Genomic DNA, 22616 nt, shown 5'->3' with positions numbered 1-22616 from the left:
TCCAACTGTATCTTGTTTACTTTATTGTAAATACTGGTGAATAGTGGTCAATAAATAGTTTTATATTCCTTTAAAAAATATATATATATAGCCATGTGTCACTTAACCATGTGGTTATGTTCTGAGAAATGCATCGTAAGGTGATTTCTTCATGTGAACATCATAGAGTGTACTTAGACAAACCTACATGGTATAGCCTACTCCACACATAGACTATATGGTGTAGCCTATTGCTCCTGGACTACAAACCTGTACAGCATGTTACTATACTAAATACTGTAGGCAGTTGTAACACAGTGGTAAGCGTTTGTGTTTCTAAACATATCTAAACATAGAAAAGGTAAAGTAAGAGTACGGTATGAAAGATAAAAGATGCTATACCTGTATTGATCACTTACCCTGAATGGACTTTGCAGGACTAGAAGTTGCTCTGGGTGAGTCAGTCAGTGCGGAGTGAATGTGAAGGCCTAGGACATTACTGTACACTAGTGTAGACTTTATAAACAGTGGACACTTAGGCTACACTAAATTTCTAAAAAAATGCTTTTCTTTAATAATAAATTAACCTTAGCTTACTGGATGACCACCACTGTGTATGCAGTCTGTCATTGACTGAAGCATCATTATGATACTAGAAGGTACTCAAGAATAAATCTAATAAAAGATGTGTAAGACTTATAAGGAGAAAATTCTAAAACATGATTGAAGGATATTAAAAAATAAATGGAGAGTGATTTTGTGTTCATAAGTAGATTTAATATTATAAAGGTGTCAGTTTTTCCCAAGTTAATCGATAGATTGATTCAGTGTAATTCCAGTCAAAATGTCAAAATGTCAGTGTGCTGAGTCTAAAATTTATGTGAAAGAGCAAAAGACTAAGAATAGTCTAGTAGACTGCCCAAAGATACCAGATCCAAATTTCTGGAACCTGTAAATGTTACCTTATAAGGAAAACGGTCTTTGCAGGTATGATTAAGAAGGATCTTGACATGGGGAGAGTATCCTGAATTATCTGGGTAGGCCCTTAATCCGATTAAAAGTATTGTTATAAGAGAGGGGTTGCGGGAGATATGAAACATACAAAAGAGAAAAAGGTGGTGTGAAGATGGAGGCAGAAATTGGAGTGATGTGGCCACCAAGGAAAGCCATCAGCCACCAAAGGCTGGACAAGACAAGGAACAGATTTTCCTCTAGAACCTCTGAAGGATGCACTCTTGATTTTGGCTCCATGACACTGATGTTGAACTTCTGACCTCTAGAACTATTACCAAATAAATTTCTGTTTCAACTCATCAGGTTAGTGGTTATTTGTTAAGGCAGCCACAGGAAACGAATAGAAATAGCAAGATAGTTTTGAAGAAAAAGACCTACCAGACTTCAAGACTACTATAAAGCTGTGATAGTCAAGGCAGTATGGATATTTACACTGGGATAGACAAAAACTACTGAAATAGAGAGCCCAGAAACAGACTCAAGTTTATGTGGGAACTTGATGAATAACTGAGGTGACACTGCATTTCATTCATATGATGCTAGGGAAATTGCTTATCCTTATGGGAAAAAAGATAATTAGATTTTTTTTCTTCACACCATATACAGAAATAAATTCAAGAAAAAATTTAAATATGAAAGCAAAATCTTTTAGAAGGGCATGTGTAGCATATATAGATATGCATTTATTTTCTTCCCAACTTTTTTATTATAAATTCCAAACATAGAGAAAAATTTAAAGAAAACGACAATAACACTCATACATCCATGCCTGATAAAAAAAATTACTGGATAAAAAAATGACTAACATTTTGCCATATATATGAAATGCAAAAATATATATATACCTTTTTTATCTTTAAAATTAAAAAAAAATATTTGGGGGCTAAGTCATTTGAGAGTGAGTTTCAGATATTATGACTTTTAATATTTCAATTTACATCTTGATAGGAGAATATATATATGACATCAACAGTGAAAGATTTCTTAGCATATAAAAAGCAAAACACTGGCGGGGGGCGGGGGGGAGGAGTGAGGAGGGGACGGGTATATGCATACACAGAGTGCAATGCACACCATCCAAAGGATGGATATACTTGAAACTCGGACTTGGGTGGGGAGAGGGGGGGCAAGGGCAACATACATAACCTAAACATCTGTACCCCCATAATATGCTGAAATAAAAAAAAAAAAGAAAAACACCATAAAATAAAAAATTGGAAAAATTGGCTACAGTAAAATTAAAAACTTCTGTGAACCAAAAATGAAATGAAAAAACAGGTTTCAGACTGAGAGAAGATATTTGCAACACGTTAGCTATTAAGAGATTATGAGAAAAAGACAAAAAAACCAAATAGAAACATGGACAAAAGATAATGCATGGAAGAAGAAATTTGATTGACTAATAAACATCTGAGATGTTAATAAACTTTGCTAATAATTAAGAAAATGAAAATTATAATATTTCATATCCATCAGATTGATAAAAATGAAAAGGCTGATAATACCAAGTTTTAGCAATAATGTGGAAGGAACATAGGGAAATCTTATACATTACTAGATAGAGTATATATTTGTCCATTGACTTTGGGGAAACTTTAGTAAAATGGAACATGTGCATCTATCTTTTGGCCCAGCAGTTCCCCTTCTAGGTTTATACCCTATGGAAATCTTTAGATATGAGCACAAAGTGATGTGTTCAAGAATTTTCATAGCAGCATTGTTTAGGATAGCATACTAATTGGAAATAATCCAAATGTTCATCAGTAGACACATGGGCAAATATATTGGTATATTCATATAATAAAATATCTTACAGCAATGAAAATAAGTCTACATGTGTTAATAGGAAGGAATTTTTGTAACACAATATTGATTTAAAAGCACTTTACAAAAGGATAAATAAATACACAGAAAAATTTTAAATGTAGAACATATAAAAATATTAAAGTAGAAATGCATGAAAATGTTAGGCTATTACAATTAGTAATTGTATACTATACTTGTAGTGTCTAATTTTTTGAGGTAGTTGGCAAGTACAAAATATTTGTTATATTCTCTGTATCTTTCTGAATGTCTGAATATTTAACAGAAAAAGTGGATAGAATCCATTTGAGTGGTTGAATATTCAAGGCAGTGAAGGAATTATTGGTAGAGTAAGTTTCCTGAGGTGGGGAGCAGAATGAGCTATAATTTTGGTAGACATATCAAAGAATTGGTTGATCATGAGATGGATGTTTCTTTTTTCATAAATGTTTTATTTTTCTTGGCTTACTAACAGGTTGAAAAGACTGTAATGTATGTTTATGAATTTGTATAAGAAAATTTGATAGTGGCACAGTTGTAGTGGGTAAAAATAAATATAACCTAATATTTTAGACTTATGACTGAACTAGGCTTAATATCTAGGGTAGGCAGTAAGATGATTTTAAAATAGTATATGTTGATATGTTTTATTGTGTCATGTCCAGTAGAGGTTTTTTATTTTTCCTTCTAAAAACTCTTAAGAATTTTGTAAACTTCAGTTCTTTTATTGGCCTAATTTACTGTCTTTGAATTATATAATCATTTTTGCGACTCTGCTTCATTTCCTTCTCTGACTGGAGCCCTTTTTCTCCCCATAGCTGTTTCCTTCTGAGTATGAAAGATGACAGTATTGAAGGCATTTATGATACTCTAAAGCAATGTGCATTGATTTCTAAGTCTGCTGGGGGAATTGGTGTTGCTGTCAGTTGTATTCGGGCTACTGGCAGTTACATTGCTGGGGTAAGTTTCTGTCATTTGATGTTTAAAAGGGGGATGTAAGTCCAAAAGCAACGAGGCTTATGATTAAGAGGGTTTATGCTAGTGTTTGGGAGACCTGGATTTCTGTTAATTACTAGCTGGCTATGTGACTCGGAGTGGTTCATTTCACTTCTGGCGTCATTGTCATGTGTCTTATTAGAGATTTAAATTTGACTACATAATCTCTAGAATCCTTTTTAGCTCAGATTTTAGAATTCTGGTTTATTTTTATCAATAATAATAGCAGCTATCATTTATTGATTGCCTACTGTGTGCTAAGCCTGTTGTAAATATTTTACATGAATTACTCATTTAAACTTTACTACAACACTGTGAAATAGCTACCATTACAGACACATGCTAGGAATTGTTTCCCTTATAATAACCTTGTTAGTATAGGCACTATTGTCTTCATTTTGCAAGTAGGACACGGAGGCTTAGAAAGTTAAATTACTTTCTGGGATAAGTCACTTAATATGTGGTAGAGTCAGGATTAAAGCTTTAGACATGGGTACTTTATGATGTAAATGCCAGCCCTTTGCTATTATAGTTCACTGTTCATTGGGAGTCAAGATAATAGTTTTGGGTGAGACCTGGATTTAAATCTTATCCTCACTACTTAACTAGTGGCCTAGAGGAAGTTATTTATATCTCTGAGTTTGTTTCCTCATCTGTAATGGGGAAAAAATATCTAACCCTGTAGAATAAAGTTCCAGAAGGGAACTCTTCCATTATGTGATGTTTCGGAGGTGCTGTGATATATACAGAACTTTTACACAATAGTAAAGTCAACCATTGCTCACTTTTCTTTCTAGACTGTTTAGAGGCTTGCCTTGGGGTTAGAAGGATTATTTAAAGAATTTGATGAGTTATCTGCTATTTGTAGGTGGTCTCTATTTTATTATCCTCATTCTAGGATTCATTTATTGCTAACAATCTGTATTTGCTTTATTTATTGTCCTGGTATATCCATTGCATATAATTCGTATTGTAAGTTGCCTTCAGTTCTTTTGGGAAAAAGACATTGTAGTAGTATTTTTACTCTATCCAAAGTGCATCTTTATATAATGACCTTTAGAAGGTATACAGTTTAAATTTAGCTACCCTGATTTTGGGTTCTTTTGGCTTGTGATTGTTGTATCTCATAGTAAATTAGAGGTACCATGAAGTAACTTAGCATATAATTATAATTTATTCAACATTTTTTCTTTACCTTCATTTTTATATTAAGCTAATGTCTGTCATGCAGCCATCAAAAACCTTACAGTAAATTACACAGGATTGTAGTCCAGTTTAGACTCTAGCTTCTTAGAATCAGCCACTTTCCTGACTGCTTTCATGAAGTCTTCCTGTACTACAAAATCATGATCAGCATGAATTGCAAACATACCTGCTTCAATACAGACATTTCTCAGGTCTGCTCCATTAAAGCCATCTGAAAGCTTCACAGTTGCTTCATAATCTATTTCACCATGCTTTGTAATGGGACCTGCATGGATTTTCAATATGTGTAATCTTGCTTGTTCATTTGGCAAATTGATGTGTATTTTTCTATCTAATCTTCCTGGACACAGCAAAGCTAGATCCAGTGTATCTGGTCTGTTTGTAGCCATGGTCATTTTCACTCTACGCAGAGTATCAAATCCATCCGTTTCATTCTGTAACTCTATTAAAGTTCTCTGAATGTCTGTCAGCTGCAGTACCCTCAGAAAACCGACTGAAATGCTAAAAATAGCATCTGTTTTATCCAAAAAATGATGCATGGCTGAGAATCCCTGGCATAATTAAACATTTCTCTGATCAAATGAGCACTTTCACCAGTGTACTTGTCTACAATAGAGCTAGATAACAACCTTTAAGAAATTACAGTCCAGCTAGCTAGCAACAGCTCATGCCAAGAGTGTTTTTCTTGTACCTGGTGGTCCATATAATAAATAGCCTTTTGGAGGTATTATTCCTACACTGGAATAATTCCTTACACTGGTATTATTCCTTACACTGGAATAATTCTGGGTTTATAAGAGGTATTTCTATCACGATCTGTTCTTATAGTCCTCCAATCTCAGAATAAGAAACTTTCCCGGGGTCCTCATGAGACATGTTGTAAACCAGTGGGTCCACCTCTCTTAGCAAATATCTCATGATAGCGTAGTCATATCCAAAGCAGCTCTTGTTCCTGGCTCCAGCTTGCTTATGTCAAGCTGTCTCCAGCAACCCACAACATATCTTGGTCCATTTGTAGCTTTAACAGTGAGTTTTTCTTCAGTTAATTGCTTAAGCACTTCATTCACAATCTGCCCAACACTTTGTAGGGCCTTCACATCATTTTCAGACTTTTCATACTGCTTGGTAAGTTCTTTTAATTGTTCCCTTAACTCCTTAAGATGGCGTTGATCTTGTGCTTCAGTAGCTTCTTGTAGTCCTGAAGCATCTCAACAACATTTTGTTGATTTTATGTTGGGCATTACTTTTTCAAAGCCGAGGTAGAGATGGAAAACAGATAAAACTAGAATTTAGGCAACCTTTTTGATAAAAGATTGGGAGAGAGTAGTTTGTTCACTGTTGGGCCATTTTACTCTCTTTTTTGCTGAACCCCCTCTCTCTCCTCTGTCTCGGTATTTCTTTCAGACTAATGGCAATTCCAATGGCCTTGTACCGATGTTGAGAGTATATAACAACACAGCTCGATATGTGGATCAAGGTGGAAACAAGGTATGCTCTGTTACTTGAAAGTACTGGAAATCAGAACTCAAAATCTTTAGCCATATATACTTATTATAAGATTATTCAATTATGTATAGTTTCTAACGACTATACTTTAAAAAATACTTATTGAATACATTTGAGAGATGTAATTTACTTATTTTAAAGTGCACCCTGCACATATTTTAAGTGTACAGTTTGATGGGTTTTGACAAATGTATACACTTGTGTAATCACCACACCAATACAGACATAGAACATTTTCATTACCACAAAATGTTTCCTCATGTACCTTTGCATTTAATCACTCCTGTCACTCCCACCCACACATATTGTATCCCTGGCTCTAGGCAGCCACTGATATAGGCAGCTTTTTTACATGATAGTTTATTTGCAAAGAATTTCTCAAGTTGTGACTCACATTAATACCTAACCTTGAAATGGGGTTGTAATATGTAACCTCTAGGTTGTTCTTTTGAAAAAACAAACAGAACAAAAAAAAACCCCAAAACAGGACAACAAAATCCTCCCTAATTGATAGAAGGAATAGTAAAGTTGAGAGAATTGGGTTGTTTACCTAATATGATCAAGAGGATTATTTGTGAATAGAGTCTGCCTGCCTCTTATGACTATATAGGTATACCAATCACCTATTAGTTTGTGGATTTCTCTCTGGTAGTCTTTGGGGACCTTGATAAGACAGATCACCTTTTTCACCTTGAATAAGAGCACAGCTTATATTGTCAGAGGTAAAGCGACTTTCTTTGGGCTTTACATAAGGTGTCATATGGTGTAAAGTGAGCTGGGCTATCATTGAAGAGGAGGTTCCATCTGTAGTTCACTGTGTCACTTGGGACAAGTTACTTAATCTTGTTACACATTTTTTGATATATCAGTTGCTCTTTTTTTCTTTCTTTCTTTTTTTTTTTGAGACAGAGTCTCACTCTGTTGTCTGGGCTAGAGTGCCGTGGCAGCAGCCTAGCTCACAGCAACCTCAAACTCCTGGGCTCAAGGGATCCTACTGTCTCAGCCTCCCGGGTAGCTGGGACTACAGGCATGTGCCACCATGCCCGGCTAATTTTTTCTATAGATATATTTTTAGCTGTCCAGATCATTTGTTTCTATTTTTTAGTAGAGATGGGGTAGACGGGGTCTCGCTTTTGCTCGGGCTGGTCTCGAACTCCTGACCTTGAGCGATCCACCCGCCTTGGCCTCCCGGAGTGCTAGGATTACAGGCGTGAGCCACCGCGCCCGGGTGCTCTTTTTTTACTTGTAGAATGTAAGAAAAATATTACTACTTTACATTTTTATAGTCCTTGGATTTATATTATTTCATTTAATTCATTAATGGTAGTCAAGATCAAAGGAGATATTATAAAAGTACTTCAGAAAACATGAAGTTTCTTTGTTTCATTCTGATTTTGAAAAGAATGATGATTTATTTACCATTAGCGTCCTGGGGCATTTGCTATCTACCTGGAACCTTGGCATTCAGACATCTTTGAGTTCCTTGATTTAAAGAAGAACACAGGAAAGGAAGAACAGCGTGCCAGGGATCTTTTCTTTGCCCTTTGGATTCCGGATCTCTTCATGAAACGAGTGGAGACTAACCAGGTGAGAGATAGATACCTGTTGGTAGTAGTGACTTGATTCAATGAGTTTTGTTTTCTTCAGTCATGTTAAATTATGCTTAGGAAGAGCCCATCTATGTATGATGCTACAGAAGGCATTCTGAACAAGTTAAGAGATGCCATGCCTGTCTTCTTGCATTTTTGTTCTCTGAAGTAGATGGTATCTGACCTAAATGCTTAAAAGGACATGTACAAACAGGAAGAACTAGGTGTTTGAGTCTGAACTTAAAATGATGATTTCTACAGAAAATTTCCAAGAGAGCCTATGAAAGCCACTTTATCTTTGCAGTGTTTCTAATGAATTATGGTTGATTATTTGAAGTTTCTTTCTTTCTTCTTCTGTTTTTTGGCACATAGTTGTCAGGATTTGATACTTGAAGTTTCTTACGAGTGGTACTGTCCTTCCCTTTGTAGGACTGGTCTTTAATGTGTCCAAATGAGTGTCCTGGTCTGGATGAGGTTTGGGGAGAGGAATTTGAGAAGTTATATGAAAGGTATGGGAAAAATATGAAAATAATAATGTTTTAATCATGGTTTCTCTTATTTGGGGGATCCAAATATCAAAAATACTGAAGTCATTAGCCCATTTCTAGGAATCATAAGAAGCATTTAGGAGAGAAAGTGATTAATAATTTAATTTTGATCAGGTTTGCTTCCTGAGTCTTCAAAATTGGTTTCTGTTTTCTTCTTTCTTAAAATTTTGGGATATATAAATAAGTGCTTGGGTTTTTTTAATTCTTATAAAATTTAAGTTAAAAACTAGCAGGGTTATTATTTTGCTGTCATATAGTACTTTTGATAAAATAAGTTATGCTTTATGTTGTATATAGGAATCGTGAGTGACTAGGACACACAATGTCAATAGATCATTAAAATTACCACAGTATTAAGAGATTTGGCTAGTTTTATTCCTTTTTATTACAAAAGATATTATGGATTTGGTGGGATTAGGATTATTTGAAGGTGTCTAAGCCTGCCTGATTTTCCTCTGACTTTACCCAGAGTAAAATAAATATATTCCTTTTTTTTTCTCTTAGCAAAACATGGTAAAAATTTAAGTTTTCATAACTGTATATTTTAATGTCTTTCTTCAAGTTGTCTATAATAAAGATTTTCTTAAGGAATAAATATTAAAATAATCCTCGCTTTGCCTTTCAGTTATGAGAAACAGGGTCGGGTCCGCAAAGTTGTAAAAGCTCAGCAGCTTTGGTATGCCATCATTGAGTCTCAGACAGAGACAGGAACCCCATACATGCTCTACAAAGATTCCTGTAATCGGAAGAGCAACCAGCAGAACCTGGGAACCATCAAATGCAGCAACCTGTGCACAGAAATAGTGGAATATACCAGCAAAGATGAGGTAGGTAGAAAAACTTCTGCTTAGAATACTGAGAGAAAGATCAGGCAGTTACTATTTACAAATCTCTTGCTTGATTTCACTTGAGATGGGCGAAGGAAATTTTCGTAGTTTGTTGTTAGCAGACAAGTACTAAAATAGATTATAAAGGAAGAGTTGTGATCTGTGCCCATAAATATGTTTTAGTCTAAGCCATGTAGAAAAGACTGTCAGTTTTTTCTTATACACACATAATTGTAATAATATTTGCTTGAGAAAAATATCAATGTACAGTTATGGTGGTTAAGGACAAATACAAAAATGTGTTAGGATGCTTATGTAGTTTAAAGTATGTAAGCACGTAGAAAGTTCTTTCAGTGAACAGTCAGATAAAATTCTCATCTCAAATCTGTAAGGAGATTTCACAGAAGAGTCAAGACGAGAAATGGGACATGGATTTGACTTAAAAAAATTGAGAGAAAAGCTTTCCATTTGGGAAGAACAATCTGTATGATAGAGATAGGGCTAGATTTTGTGCATTGTGTCAAGTACATTTGTTTTGATGGAGCAAATAAATTAAGGCCTGGTAGATGGAGAGATGGCTATGGCTGGGGAAGGGAGATAGGAGGTAGAAGCTGACATGTCACAGAGGTAGGAAGCCCTTGTAGGTTTCTGACAGGAAAATAGCATCAAAATGCTAGGATGAAAAGGATGGTTCTTGCTTTGGTTATAGAGTGTCTTGGTCTGAGAAGAGGTTAGAGATTAGCATAAGGAAGTTATCGCAGTAGTTGGATGGCAAGCTGCTTGGTTATTGGATGTAAACTATGGAAGTAAGGAGGAAGAAGCAGATCGCCAATTCTAGGATCTAAAAAAAAAACCACAAAAAACAAACAAACAAATGAAAAGTCAAGAAGTAAGTTAAGCATACCACCAAAGTTACAGTTTAATTCAAAATGTTTTGGGCACCACCTCTGTGTGAAACACTGTGCTATGTGCCCTGGGAATGTAAATAAATATGGCTTCGTCACTGCCTTTGGGAAGCTTCTCATTTTCTTGGGAAGAAATTGACATATATTCAAGTAACTATTAATGCAAGATAGATTACATTATAAAGACTAGAGTGACCATTTTAGAACAAAAATCAGGTCATGTCATTTGTCTGGACAAAGCTACTCTTTGGCTTACCAACCCATGCAGAGTTCTTTTAAGTGAGATGTAATTCATGTACAATAATATTTACCCTTTTAAAGTGTACAATTTAGTGTTTTTTAGTATATTAACAAGTCTGTGCAGCCATTACCACTATCAAATTCTAGTACGTTTTCATCACTGTAGATCTGTGGTCCCCAATCCCCAGGCCACAGACCAGTACCGTTCTGTGGCCTGTTAGGAACTGAGCCGCACAGCAGGATGTGAGTGAAGGGCTTCATCATGAGGGAAGCTTCATCTCTGTTTATGGCTGCTCCCCATCGCTTGCATCACTGCCTGAGCTCCGCCTCCTGTCAGATCAGTGGTGGCACTGGATTCTTATAGGAGCACAAACTCTACTGTAAACTGCATGCGAGGGATCTGGGTTGTGTCCTCCTTATGAGAATCTAATGCCTGATGATCTGAGGAGGAGCTGAGGCAGTGATGCTAGTGCTGGGAGTGGCTGCAAATACAGATTATCATGAGCAGAGAGGTTGCATTTATGGTGAGTTGTGTAATTATTTCATTATATATTACAATGTAATAATAATAGAAATAAAGTGCACAAAAAAATGTAATGCACTTGAATCATCTGGAAACCATCCCCCCAACCCCTGACACCCTCCACCCCTAGTCCATGGAAAAATTGTCTTCCATGAAACTGGTCCCTGATAGCAAAAAGACTGGGGACTGCTGCTCTAGATGATGAAACCCTATACCCGGTATCAGTCACTCCCTATTCCTCTCTTCCCCTAGCCCTTGACAACCACTAATTTATTTTCTGTTTCTGGATTTGTGCACTTGTGTATGTTCCATATGAATGGAATCATATGTGGCCTTTTGTGTTAGGCTTATTTCACTTAGCATGTTCTTAAGGCCTATCTGTATTATAGCATATGCCAGTACTTTCCATCCAGAGTTCTTACAATACCCTATGTCCTATACAACTAGGTCTCTCCACTTCATTGGCTTTTACTTTCCCCTTTGTTCACTATGCTACAACCTCACTGATTTCCTTGCCATTTCTCAAACATGTCAAGCATGTTCCTGCCTCAGGATTTTTGCTCTTTGTTTTACCTTGAATGTTAAACTGCTTCCCTCCCCACCTAGATAGCCACATGGCTTGCTTTCTAACCCCTTCAGTTCTTTGTTTGTATTTCACATTCTCAGTGAGATCTTTCTTGACAATTCTATTTAGTTGTCTCTATCCTTACCCCCAGTACTCTCAGTCTTTTCCTACTTGGTTTTCTCCCTAGCATTTATCAGACTAATGTGATCCAAGCTATATTTTTAAAATGGGTATTCGGCAACATGTGTAGAATGGAATAGATGTGAAAGGCTTGAGGGAATCCAGTTAGGAAACTATTCAGTAGTACAGGTGAGAGAAGTTGAGACTGGATTGGGATACTTATAATCAAAATGGAAAAGAAATTGTATTCATTCAACATTATCAAGTACTTACTGTATGCCAGATATGGTGCTAGTGCTAAAAATAATAATATAAGGATAAATAAGATATGATCCCTGGCTGAAGAAGCTTACTACTTAGAATAGTGTAGTAGAGGAATCACCTGAAGAGCTTTTTCAAAATCCACAAATTTGAATCCTGTGTTGCTAAGGGCTTGTCAGAATATCAATGAAGGTGAGGTAGATGTGTGTTTTGGAAGAACTTTTTGCAGTGATGGAAATGTTCTGTGTGTGGTGGCTATTTTTCTTTTCTTTTTCATGTCAGATGGGTAATGTCAAATGGATAATGCTGTTATGTTGATGTCATAACAAGGTTTGAGGGAGGCACATCTTACACGTGAGCAAGCAAACCCAATCATCACGCTTATGAGCTATAACAGGATCTCTGGTGGCTATTAAGCACTTGAAATATGATTGGTGCAACTGAGAAACTGATTATTAAATTTTATTTAATTTTAGATACATGTAGGCAGTGGCTACTATACTGGACAGTGCACATTTCCTGAATAATGAGATAGACATAAATAAAAAATCAGTTATAGCACAGCATGATATATATATGGTAATAGAGCTATGTACTATGGAACACAGGGTTCTCTCTCCACTTAACCTGTTTCACTGATGCATGTTACAACTTCCATATGTGACTAGGTATTGAAGAAATAGGATTAGTGGGATTTAGAAATGAACTGATGAAGAGGGAGAAGTCAAAGATAAAAATTAAAAATTTTAATGTCTGAGACTGTTGGAAGCTTACATGGTAGTGTCATTGACATTGGGGAAGAAATCAAAATTGTCTAATTCTTGACCCTTTTCCTTTGCATTACAGGTTGCAGTCTGTAACCTGGCTTCCCTGGCCCTGAATATGTATGTCACATCAGAGCACACGTATGACTTTAAGAAGTTGGCTGAAGTCACTAAAGTCATTGTCCGAAACTTGAATAAAATTATTGATATAAACTACTACCCTGTCCCAGAGGTATGAATAGATATTTCTCTGCTTATTGATAATTATTGAAATCCAAGATGGAGGGAGTTTGTCATGGTCTGCAAGCCATCATTTAAATGGCTATCATTGGAATGGTGTGAGAAAACTGACATAAAGAGGGTAATGTGTGTCATTTGGTGCAGAATGTTGCTTTTTCTGTTCAGTAATGTTTTCTCCTTTTCTTCTCTAAATCTGTTGGCACAAAGGCATGCTTATCAAATAAACGCCATCGCCCCATTGGGATTGGGGTACAAGGTCTGGCAGATGCTTTTATCCTGATGAGATATCCTTTTGAGAGTCCAGAGGCCCAATTATTGAATAAGCAAATCTTTGAAACTATTTATTATGGAGCTCTGGAAGCCAGCTGCGACCTGGCCAAGGAGCGTGGCCCATATGAAACCTATGAGGGCTCTCCAGTAAGCAAAGGAGTAAGTATATGGATTAAATTTCTTTTTACCTGTGAGTACCTATAGTTGGCTGAATGGTGGCTTCCCCACCAAAAGGATATGTCCACATCCTAATCCCTAAACCTGTGAATGTTATCTTATTTGGTTCAAAAAAGGGTCTTGGCGTATATAATTAAGAATCTTGAGATAAACAGATTTTCCTGGATTATCCAGGTGGGCCTTAAATCCAGTGGCAATTGTCCTGCAAAAGACACAGAGAAGAAGGGGAAGCAACGTGACCACAGAGGCAGAGATTGGAGTGATACAGCCACATGCCCAGGAATGCTAACAGCCATTAGAAGCTATAAGAGGCAAGGAATGATTCGAATCTCTTCTACTGCCTCTGATGGAGTGTGACCCTCCCAACATGTTTATTTTGGGCTCTAGAACTATGAGAGAATAAATTTTTATTATTGTAAGCTACCGAGTTTTTGGTAGTTTGTTACACCATCTATAGGAAACTTCAGTGCCTTTGTCCTCTGCAGTACAAAGGATACTCAATTTTAATTTCTTATTTAGAACTAGTCATTGCTGCCTGTGTTAGTTTTCTATTGCTAAATTTAGTGGATTAAAACAACATATATTCACATAGTTTCCACAGGTCAGGAGTCCAGGCTTGCCTTAGCGGGGCCTTCTGTGAGTCTCATAGACTGTGTTCAAGGTGTCAGTAGAGCCTGTGGTCTCATCTAAGGCACCAAGTCTTCTTTCAAGTTTACCGGTTGTTGGCTGAATTTATTTCCATGTAGCTTTAGAACTTGTGTCATCTTGCTTCTTTAAGGCCAGTGGAAGAGGCACCTCATTTCAAAAAGGTCCCAGTCCAACCTCTCTCTTTTGAGGGCTTTCATCTGGTAAGTCAGGTCCACCCAGCATAATCTTCCTTTTGTTCAACTCAAAATCAACTGATTTGCAGCCTTAATTACATCTAGAAATCCTTTCCTTTGCTATGATTGTGGGAGTGACATCCTTCATATTCCCAGGTCTTGTCGACACTCAAGTGGAGATTATAAATGCCTATGTACCAGGGAGTGGAAATCTAGGAAGCTGTCTTAGAATTCTGCCTTCCACACTGCCTTTATTATCAGTAGTATGATTCTTTTACACATAAAATGTTAATTTTAGTTCTGATGTTTCTGCTGACATTTAGGAAATCTAATTTGTGGTTGTTTGAAAATAGGTGTTTTTAGCTAAGTAAACAAATCAAGGAACAGATCAAGGCAATGAAGAAAGATAAGATTAATGTTTTTACTTTAAAAAAAAAAGAATGTTTCTTAGCAACATGCTTTCATGAATGTTAGGATTTTCTGGCTTGTGTATATGATGTGGGTTAACCAGTTAGCCTGCCTTTGATCAATATGACTATGTGGAAGTTTGTCCAGGAAAATCTCTGGACCTTGTACTCTTTATGGAGGTCAACTAGAAGACAACGTTTGTTGGGATGTGGGGACATGGCAGTTAGTCATTTGTTTTTTGTCATAGTCTTAAATTGCCACAGAGTGACATATCATAAGTTTGAGTTGTTTATTCCTTAGATTCTTCAGTATGATATGTGGAACGTTACTCCCACGGACCTATGGGACTGGAAACTTCTCAAGGAGAAGATTGCAAAGTAAGTGGAAAGAGAAGTAAAGTAGCTTTGAGGCAGGAGGGTTTGGGTTCTCCTGGATCTTCATAAGTTAGGTATGTCATTTTAGCTTCTTAAACTCAATTTTTTTTAATCCTCTTTTAAATGGAGCTAAAATGGCCTATTTCACAGACCTATTTTTGGAAAAATACTTTGTAAGGTAATATATGTATAGTGACCTGCAAGTTGCTTTGTACAATGAAAGCATTTCAGTACATGGTAGGAATTATTAGTTGATCTTATTTTAGGGACTTAACATACCTAGATTGGGTAGTCTTTTTTTTTTTTCATTAAGCCTTTGTTTTCCCAAATATGCTTGCTTTTGAAATGTTTTTCACTCTCTTATTTATTACTTAACCACATTGGGCATATAAATGGCTTTTGTTTGAATTATTTGTCATAGAAATAAGTTAGGGATTTTGGAAGAGCTTTTGGAGGGAAATGTTTTAAATTGTATGAAAGAAAAATTTCAAAATTGAGTCTTTATAGGACTTTTAAACTAAATCATAAGAGATTTGAGGACAAGCAGAATGTTTTGCTGAGTGAATAACAAAACAACTTGTTTTCATTTTCTGTCATAAGTTTGTCACTATTGGCTTAATGCAAATGCAAAATGTTTAATATTTGGAGAAGAAAGCAGTAACTTTAAAATGCTCTTAAAAGTATCTACTTGTCTTAAAATTGTTTTCTTACTCAAATAATACATGTTAGAAAAGTTAGAAGAATATGTAAAGGGAGTAAAATGAAAATTATCCTAATACCTAAACCTGATGTCAGTATCCTTTAGACTTTCTTCTGAGTGTGTGCATGTATTTATATACAAATTCAACTTTTACAAAAATGGACCTGTACTATATTTTATATTTGTTATTTTGGTTTTTCTTCCTCAACACTATAGTGTAGATATTTTTTTATATACGTGACTTTTTTTTTTTTTTTTTTTAAATTCAGGATATTATGGGGCTACAAACATTTTGGTTACCTATAATGCATTTGCCTCGCCCAAGCCAGGGCTACAAGTGTGTCCTTCCCCCATACAGTGTGCTCTGCTTCCATTAGTTGTGGGTTTACCTCCCCCCCACCCCACCCGCACCTGACCCAATGAATATTACTACCATATGAACACCTTATGTTGATCAGTTAGTACCATTTGATGGCAAGTACACTGTGGAAAGTAATTTGGAGATACCTCAAAGAGCTAAAAATAGAAATACCATTTGATCCAGCAATCCCACTACTAGGCATCTGTCCAAAGGAAAAAAAAACATTCTGTAATAAAGACATCTGCACTCGAATGTTTATAGCAGCACAATTCCCAATTGCAAAGATGTGGAAAAAACCCAAGTGCCCATCAATACATGAGTGGATTAATAAAATGTGGGATATGTATACCATGGAATACTACTCAACTACAAAAACAATGGTAAACTAGCACCTCTTATATTATCCTGGACAGAGATTGAGTCCATCCTTCGAAGTGAGGTATCGCAAGGATGGAAAAACATGACTTTTTTTGAATTTCAAAATTCATGTATGAACACATTCATTAGTAATGAAATTCAAATACAGAAATAAAATAGAAAATAAAAGCCCTTCTTCATACTTCTGCCAACCACTCGTCCAAAAAAACAAACAAAAAACTAACATATCTTTTCCCAGGGATAACCCTTGTTAATGGCATGTATTTTTATAGACCTTTTCTGGTACATTTGCAGATAGATACACACACACAGAGTTTTGTTATATAAATGTGGTCAAACTTGACATATTCTGAGACTTAGTAATTTGGAGACTTTTCTCTTTTAGTACGTGTATGTCTACCTTACGTTTTTAGTGATTATAGATAATCCCATAGTTTGGATATATCATATATGTTTTTTTTTTTTTTTTTTTTTTGAGACAGTCTCACTCTGTCACCTAGACTAGAGTACCATGGCATCAGCCTAACTCACAGCAACCTCAAACTCCTGGGCTCAAGCGATCTTTCTGCTTCAGCCTCCCGAGTAGCTGGGACTACAGGTGTGAGCCACCATGCCCAGCTAATTTTTTATTTCTATTTTTAGTTGTGTGGCTAATTTTTTTTTTTTTTCTATTTTTAGTAGAGATGGGGTCTTGCTCTTGCTCACTCTGGGCTTGAACTCCTGAGCTCAAACAGTCCTCCCACCTCAGCCTCCCGGAGTGCTAGGATTATAGGCGTGAGCCACTGCGCCTGGCCTATCATATATGTGTGACTTTTCACAACATTTTCCTGTCTATAGACAGATGATGTTGCTGTTTTACAGATGAGGAAGTAAAGATATGAAGATATTAACAGTTGGTGGCTTGCTTGATGCCTTACAACTGGAAAGTGACAGGTTGAGAACCCATGTATACAGACTCCTTTAGGATAATGAGGCTCTATGTATGCCGAGCACTATGTGAATCCATAGGTATAGAATGCAGAAAAGACCTGTTCTTTGTGTTTTAAAACCCTAAGACTAAGTGAGCTAAGACATGTAACACAAATGTTAAAAGTATATATAAAGGTATGGGTCATAGAAAATGTTTGCACAGCAAATACTTGTATTTGACACTTGTATTTGTGCCTACCTGATCAGGAAAGATGTTTTAGAGTTGGTATCTCTTAGGCTGAGCTTTGAAGGATGAGCCAGGGGCAGTTTGAAGATTTCTCAGTGTGTCAGATAGTATTTTCTCTCGTAATTACTTTTTTTGGCACTGAACAGAGTCAAAAGATGTTGACCTTCTAGGAACTTATAATTGAAGATGTAATAGGGTTAAGTCAGGAATAAACTGTGAGCATAATTTTTCCCTGTTTACAGGATTATGGAGAATTGTACTGGTATATGTCCGATTCTGACCACTTTCACATCATTGTTTCCTGAAGGGGTCTAGCACAGTGATCATATAGGCACATAGAAAAGAGTGAAGGTTAGATACAGGTGGGGAGCTCTTCAACAGCATTTCGAATGCTTCCCTGGGCAAAATAGTATATCACGTGTTAATGATTCCTGAGTGCCCCAGCACAGTGGCATAAAAATCATGGCATGATAAGGATTGCCAACAGTAAAATTTGTCCTGATTCTGTTCAGGAGTCAGGCATTTAAGAGAGGAGTGAGCTATAACATTAATACTGTGTGGTGTTACATCCCTGCAGGAGTTTAATTCAAAAGTCAGCATGCGAGTTAAATGCATATATGATGTTACAGCATCTGCTTAGGATCAACAGCTAATAATCTCTTTTTCTTTAGGTATGGTATAAGCAACAGTTTACTTATTGCCCCAATGCCTACTGCTTCAACTGCTCAGATCCTGGGGAATAATGAGTCCATTGAACCTTACACCAGCAACATTTATACTCGCAGGGTCTTGTCAGGAGAATTTCAGGTGAGCAGTTCACAAACAGACCTATAGAGAAATCTTTCAAAAGTTTGATATTGGGAATAAATGCTCACTCATATTTAGTATGGCCCTTTTTCTCAGTTTGGAGGCAAAGCTTTGATAGAGTCATCTTCATGTATAGTATTTTTCTATGTTATTTTAGCACATAATGACATTTAATAAATATTTGTTGAAAGAATGGATGATTGGGCTTGAGTATGAAAGTAACTTGATATTAGAGTTCAGGTGATGTTTAACCATTGTATAATCATAGTGATATATGCTACAACCTCAGATACTTAAGTTGGGATACTCAAAATGTGTACAGAGGTATCATTTAAGAGTGCTTCTCAGACTTGGTTACCAATCAGAATTTCTGGTGGGCAGAACCAGTGGGTTTTTTTTTTAAGATAATTCTTATATGCATTTTGAAACAGGATTAGAGATTAAAAAAAAATTCTTACGGGCAGCTAGGGTAGAGAATCACTGATTTAAAATATTTTTATTTGTGAATTTCCAGATGTCTTGAAATAAATTTCTGTAAGGTTTGGGGAGGATTCATTTCTAATTTTTTTACTTAAGTATTTTATCCTTACATAGACAAAAAATCAGTTTGTTTAGATTTACCCAGCTTAGGCAATGTTAGTTGTTTTCACTTTTGCAAATGCTATATGTTATGTTCCTCTTTTTTTAACATTAAAATAATCATTTCAGGTTTATTGAGAAATACAATTTTTTTAGGTCAGTTTAGATATAATCGACAATTAAAAATTGTATATATATCCAAGGTGTACAATGTAATGATTTAATATAATATACTACACTATACTATATTTCTTGAATAATATATATCATGATCTTAAAGGAATATAGCTTTTATGTGGTGGGATGGGCATCTCAGTTTCATAAAAAATAGAATTTACCAAGCAATCCAATGTTAAGTAGTTCTTTGGTGATCTTATTTATTTTAAGCATTAGACCTGTGATCCTATGTAGGCCCTGTCATTGTTACTTATTTCTTCACATCTTTTCTGCTTTTTCATTCAGATTGTAAATCCTCACTTACTGAAAGATCTTACTGAGCGGGGCTTATGGGATGAAAAGATGAAAAACCAGATTATTGCATGCAATGGCTCTGTCCAGGTACAGAATGAAAATGAAGTGTGTACTTGAGGAGCTGAGTTGGACTTTGTGGTGCCTCCTCACTTATCCCAAACAATGTGGAGAATAACTTTTCATTGTGTTCATACAGGCTCTGCTTATGTAGCTCTGTACACTTCTGTGTTGTTGTGCTAGGATTATACACATCTTTACATGGATGGCCTTTTCCCTCTTGTTGTTTGTGCAATAATATAAAATAGTGGTGCCCAACTTTTCTGCATATTAGAATCAATTGGGGAGCTTTTAAAATCCTCAAGTTTAGGTTGTACCCTCTGCCAATTAAATAAAAATGTCTGAGAGTGAGAGCAGACATCACTGTTTTTGGAAGATTCTTTGATGATTCCAAAGTGCATCAAAATTTGGGGACCACTGATACGAAGTCTGAAATTAGAGAATCAGACTTAATTAAAAAACATGGTAGAGATTGAGGGTTGATAGTTCAAAAGACAGAGTCACAAATAGTGTTTAACCATAAAATTTGCAGCTGAGGATCAAGAAGCATTTATTTGTAGATAGAGAGAGGCCTCTGACTAAATGCTGGTCTGTGTGGCAACACAGATAAAGAGTCCTATAACATCTCTATATTTGAGACAGAAACTGTAGCATTAGCCAGTCTGTGTGTTTTAATGTAAGTTAACCCTAGACCTAAGAAAACCTGATTTCTTTGTACTCCAAATGGAGTTTGTGGAGTCCTAGCTTATTTAAAGGGTTTTATCTCATTGCTTCCCTTGATCATATCCCTGTGAGTTACAGCTCTGATTATTTGTTTTCTGCAACTCAAGGGTCATTTATTGCTGCTTAGCACTGACTTTTCCTTCCTTTTTTAAGTGCCTCTAGAACAGTGAATGTTTTGGCCATAAACCAATTAAAAATGGATACTTAAATCCTTACCACCAGATTGATATTTGGTGGGTTAGATGGGGGTTTTTTGGGCTTTCTACGCCAGAGGTGAGCAGTCTTGGCAAACTTGACAAGTATTACATCATACGATGCTGAATGGTAGGGTCAGATCTAGCAGGAAGTAGAACCAAGGTCAGACCCTTGTGTCATTATTCTATAATCTTACTGCTTTCTTCAAATGGAGTAGAATAAACATTTGGTTTCCCTTCTTTAGAGCATACCAGAAATTCCTGATGACCTGAAGCAACTTTATAAAACTGTATGGGAAATCTCTCAGAAAACTGTTCTCAAGATGGCAGCCGAGAGAGGTGCATTCATTGATCAAAGCCAGTCTTTGAATATCCATATTGCTGAGCCTAACTATGGCAAACTCACTAGTATGCACTTCTACGGCTGGAAGCAGGTTGGTAGAGAAAATCAAGGAGGACTTTATTATCAGCTTGGGATATTTTGGAATTGGAACAATTTCATGTTCTATCTACCTATTAAAAATTGCCACCTAGAAGTTTTTCTTTAAGTTCAAATCTAATATGTTAAAACCAACCCATGGTTCTTATGCCAGATCAAGCTTTGCTTTTGCTTTTGCTTTCTTATTTCTGTTAGAATTATTTCATTCTTAGGTTTGAAAACTTGAAGTTACCTGTGATCCTTTCCTTCCGTTATTCTCCACGCAATTACTCACCAAGTCGTGTTGTTTGTTCCTTTGTACTATTTCTTGAATACCTTCCTTCCTATTCCACTGTGATTATTCTTAACTGACCTCTTTGCTTCTAATATCTCTGCTCCAGGCCATCTTGTGCACTATCACCATTCCCTAAAATAAAACTTTGCACATGTTAACCCACTATTCAAAATGTCCAATTGTTTCCCCACTGTATCTATAGTGTAAAAACCAAATTACTTGGCTAGTCATTGCCATCTGTAAAGTCCTGTGATTCTAGATTGTATTCTTATTCCCTGGCAATGTGAAAGGTATTTATATAGGATTATAAATTTTTTTTAAATTTAACAAACATTTATTGAACATCTAGTGTGCCAGGACTGGGGATATTGAATAGAAGATGATGATCCTTACCTTGAAGTGGTCATAGTTTGTTATTATACAGAGACATAATCTAGCCCTTTAAATAGTTATAAACTAAGACAGACATGTTGTCCTAGGCAAACTTGGAAGTTACGCACATAAAAACAAAAACGAGAATAAAAATATTTGACATTTCCAAAGTGATAAGCCTATTTTGGGGGCGATAAGAACAGGATATACTTTTCTGATTCTCAAAGCATTTTTGAGAGTACTTCTAGTGGAGATGGAATTCCAGGAAAGAGTTTGATCTGGTTTATAGGAATGTATTTTAAAACATTGGTCTTGAATGTCTACTGTTTTCACAAAAGTTTTTCCTAATAGTTATATTTACTTCCCTTGTAGGGTTTGAAGACTGGGATGTATTATTTAAGGACAAGACCAGCAGCTAATCCGATCCAGTTCACTCTAAATAAGGAGAAGCTGAAAGATAAGGAAAAGATATCAAAGGAGGAAGAAGAGAAAGAGAGAAACACAGCAGCCATGGTGTGCTCTTTGGAAAATAGAGACGAGTGTCTGATGTGTGGATCCTGAGGAGGAGCTTAGAAGAAGCCAGCATGTCTTCGATAGCCAAACCACCTCTTGAGCATAAGTAGGTGTAATGGGTTTGCTTGAGGTGGTAAGGCTTTGCTGGACCTTATTGCAGCAAAAGGAACAATAGATTTTAAAGTACTGTTTCTATATTCCAAGTTTAGAAAGTAGAATTTTAAGAATGCAGAAGTCATCTCGCAGATAAGGAGTAATTAAGTAAAGTTTCATCACTCTTTTAGCCCCGCTTTTCTGATGACCTCAGTTTTGTTAAGGAGACTTAGTTTTACTGTTTTGACTCATGGATCTCGAGAAGCAAAACTGAGTGACAATTCATGAGAAGTGCTGATAGGATCTTATTCTAGATATGGTCCTATAGGTCATTCTGAAATAAAGATAAACATTTCTGAGTGA

At 36.1% G+C, this 22616-nt stretch overlaps 1 protein-coding gene across 2 annotated transcripts in view; it reads left to right on the top strand.

The window, feature by feature from the left end:
• Positions 1-22616, top strand: part of RRM1 (ribonucleotide reductase M1) — a 42141-nt gene extending 19525 nt beyond the window's left edge. For both annotated transcript variants that reach the window (XM_012645675.1, XM_012645676.1), the window contains exons 8-19: positions 3615-3756; positions 6403-6486; positions 7930-8091; positions 8523-8602; positions 9267-9468; positions 12929-13078; positions 13294-13515; positions 15063-15139; positions 18403-18538; positions 19580-19675; positions 20808-20996; positions 22020-22616. In XM_012645675.1, the coding sequence (XP_012501129.1) occupies positions 3615-3756; positions 6403-6486; positions 7930-8091; positions 8523-8602; positions 9267-9468; positions 12929-13078; positions 13294-13515; positions 15063-15139; positions 18403-18538; positions 19580-19675; positions 20808-20996; positions 22020-22208 (1729 nt within the window). In that variant the 3' untranslated portion in view covers positions 22209-22616. The remainder of the gene's footprint in view (positions 1-3614; positions 3757-6402; positions 6487-7929; positions 8092-8522; positions 8603-9266; positions 9469-12928; positions 13079-13293; positions 13516-15062; positions 15140-18402; positions 18539-19579; positions 19676-20807; positions 20997-22019) is intronic.

The sequence above is a fragment of the Propithecus coquereli genome, unplaced genomic scaffold (assembly GCF_000956105.1).
Source record: "Propithecus coquereli isolate 6110/MARCELLA unplaced genomic scaffold, Pcoq_1.0 Scaffold235, whole genome shotgun sequence".
In the NCBI taxonomy this organism is placed as follows: Eukaryota; Metazoa; Chordata; class Mammalia; order Primates; family Indriidae; genus Propithecus; species Propithecus coquereli.
Note: the sequence above shows the minus strand (reverse complement) of the source record. Positions and strands in the feature narration are given on the sequence as shown.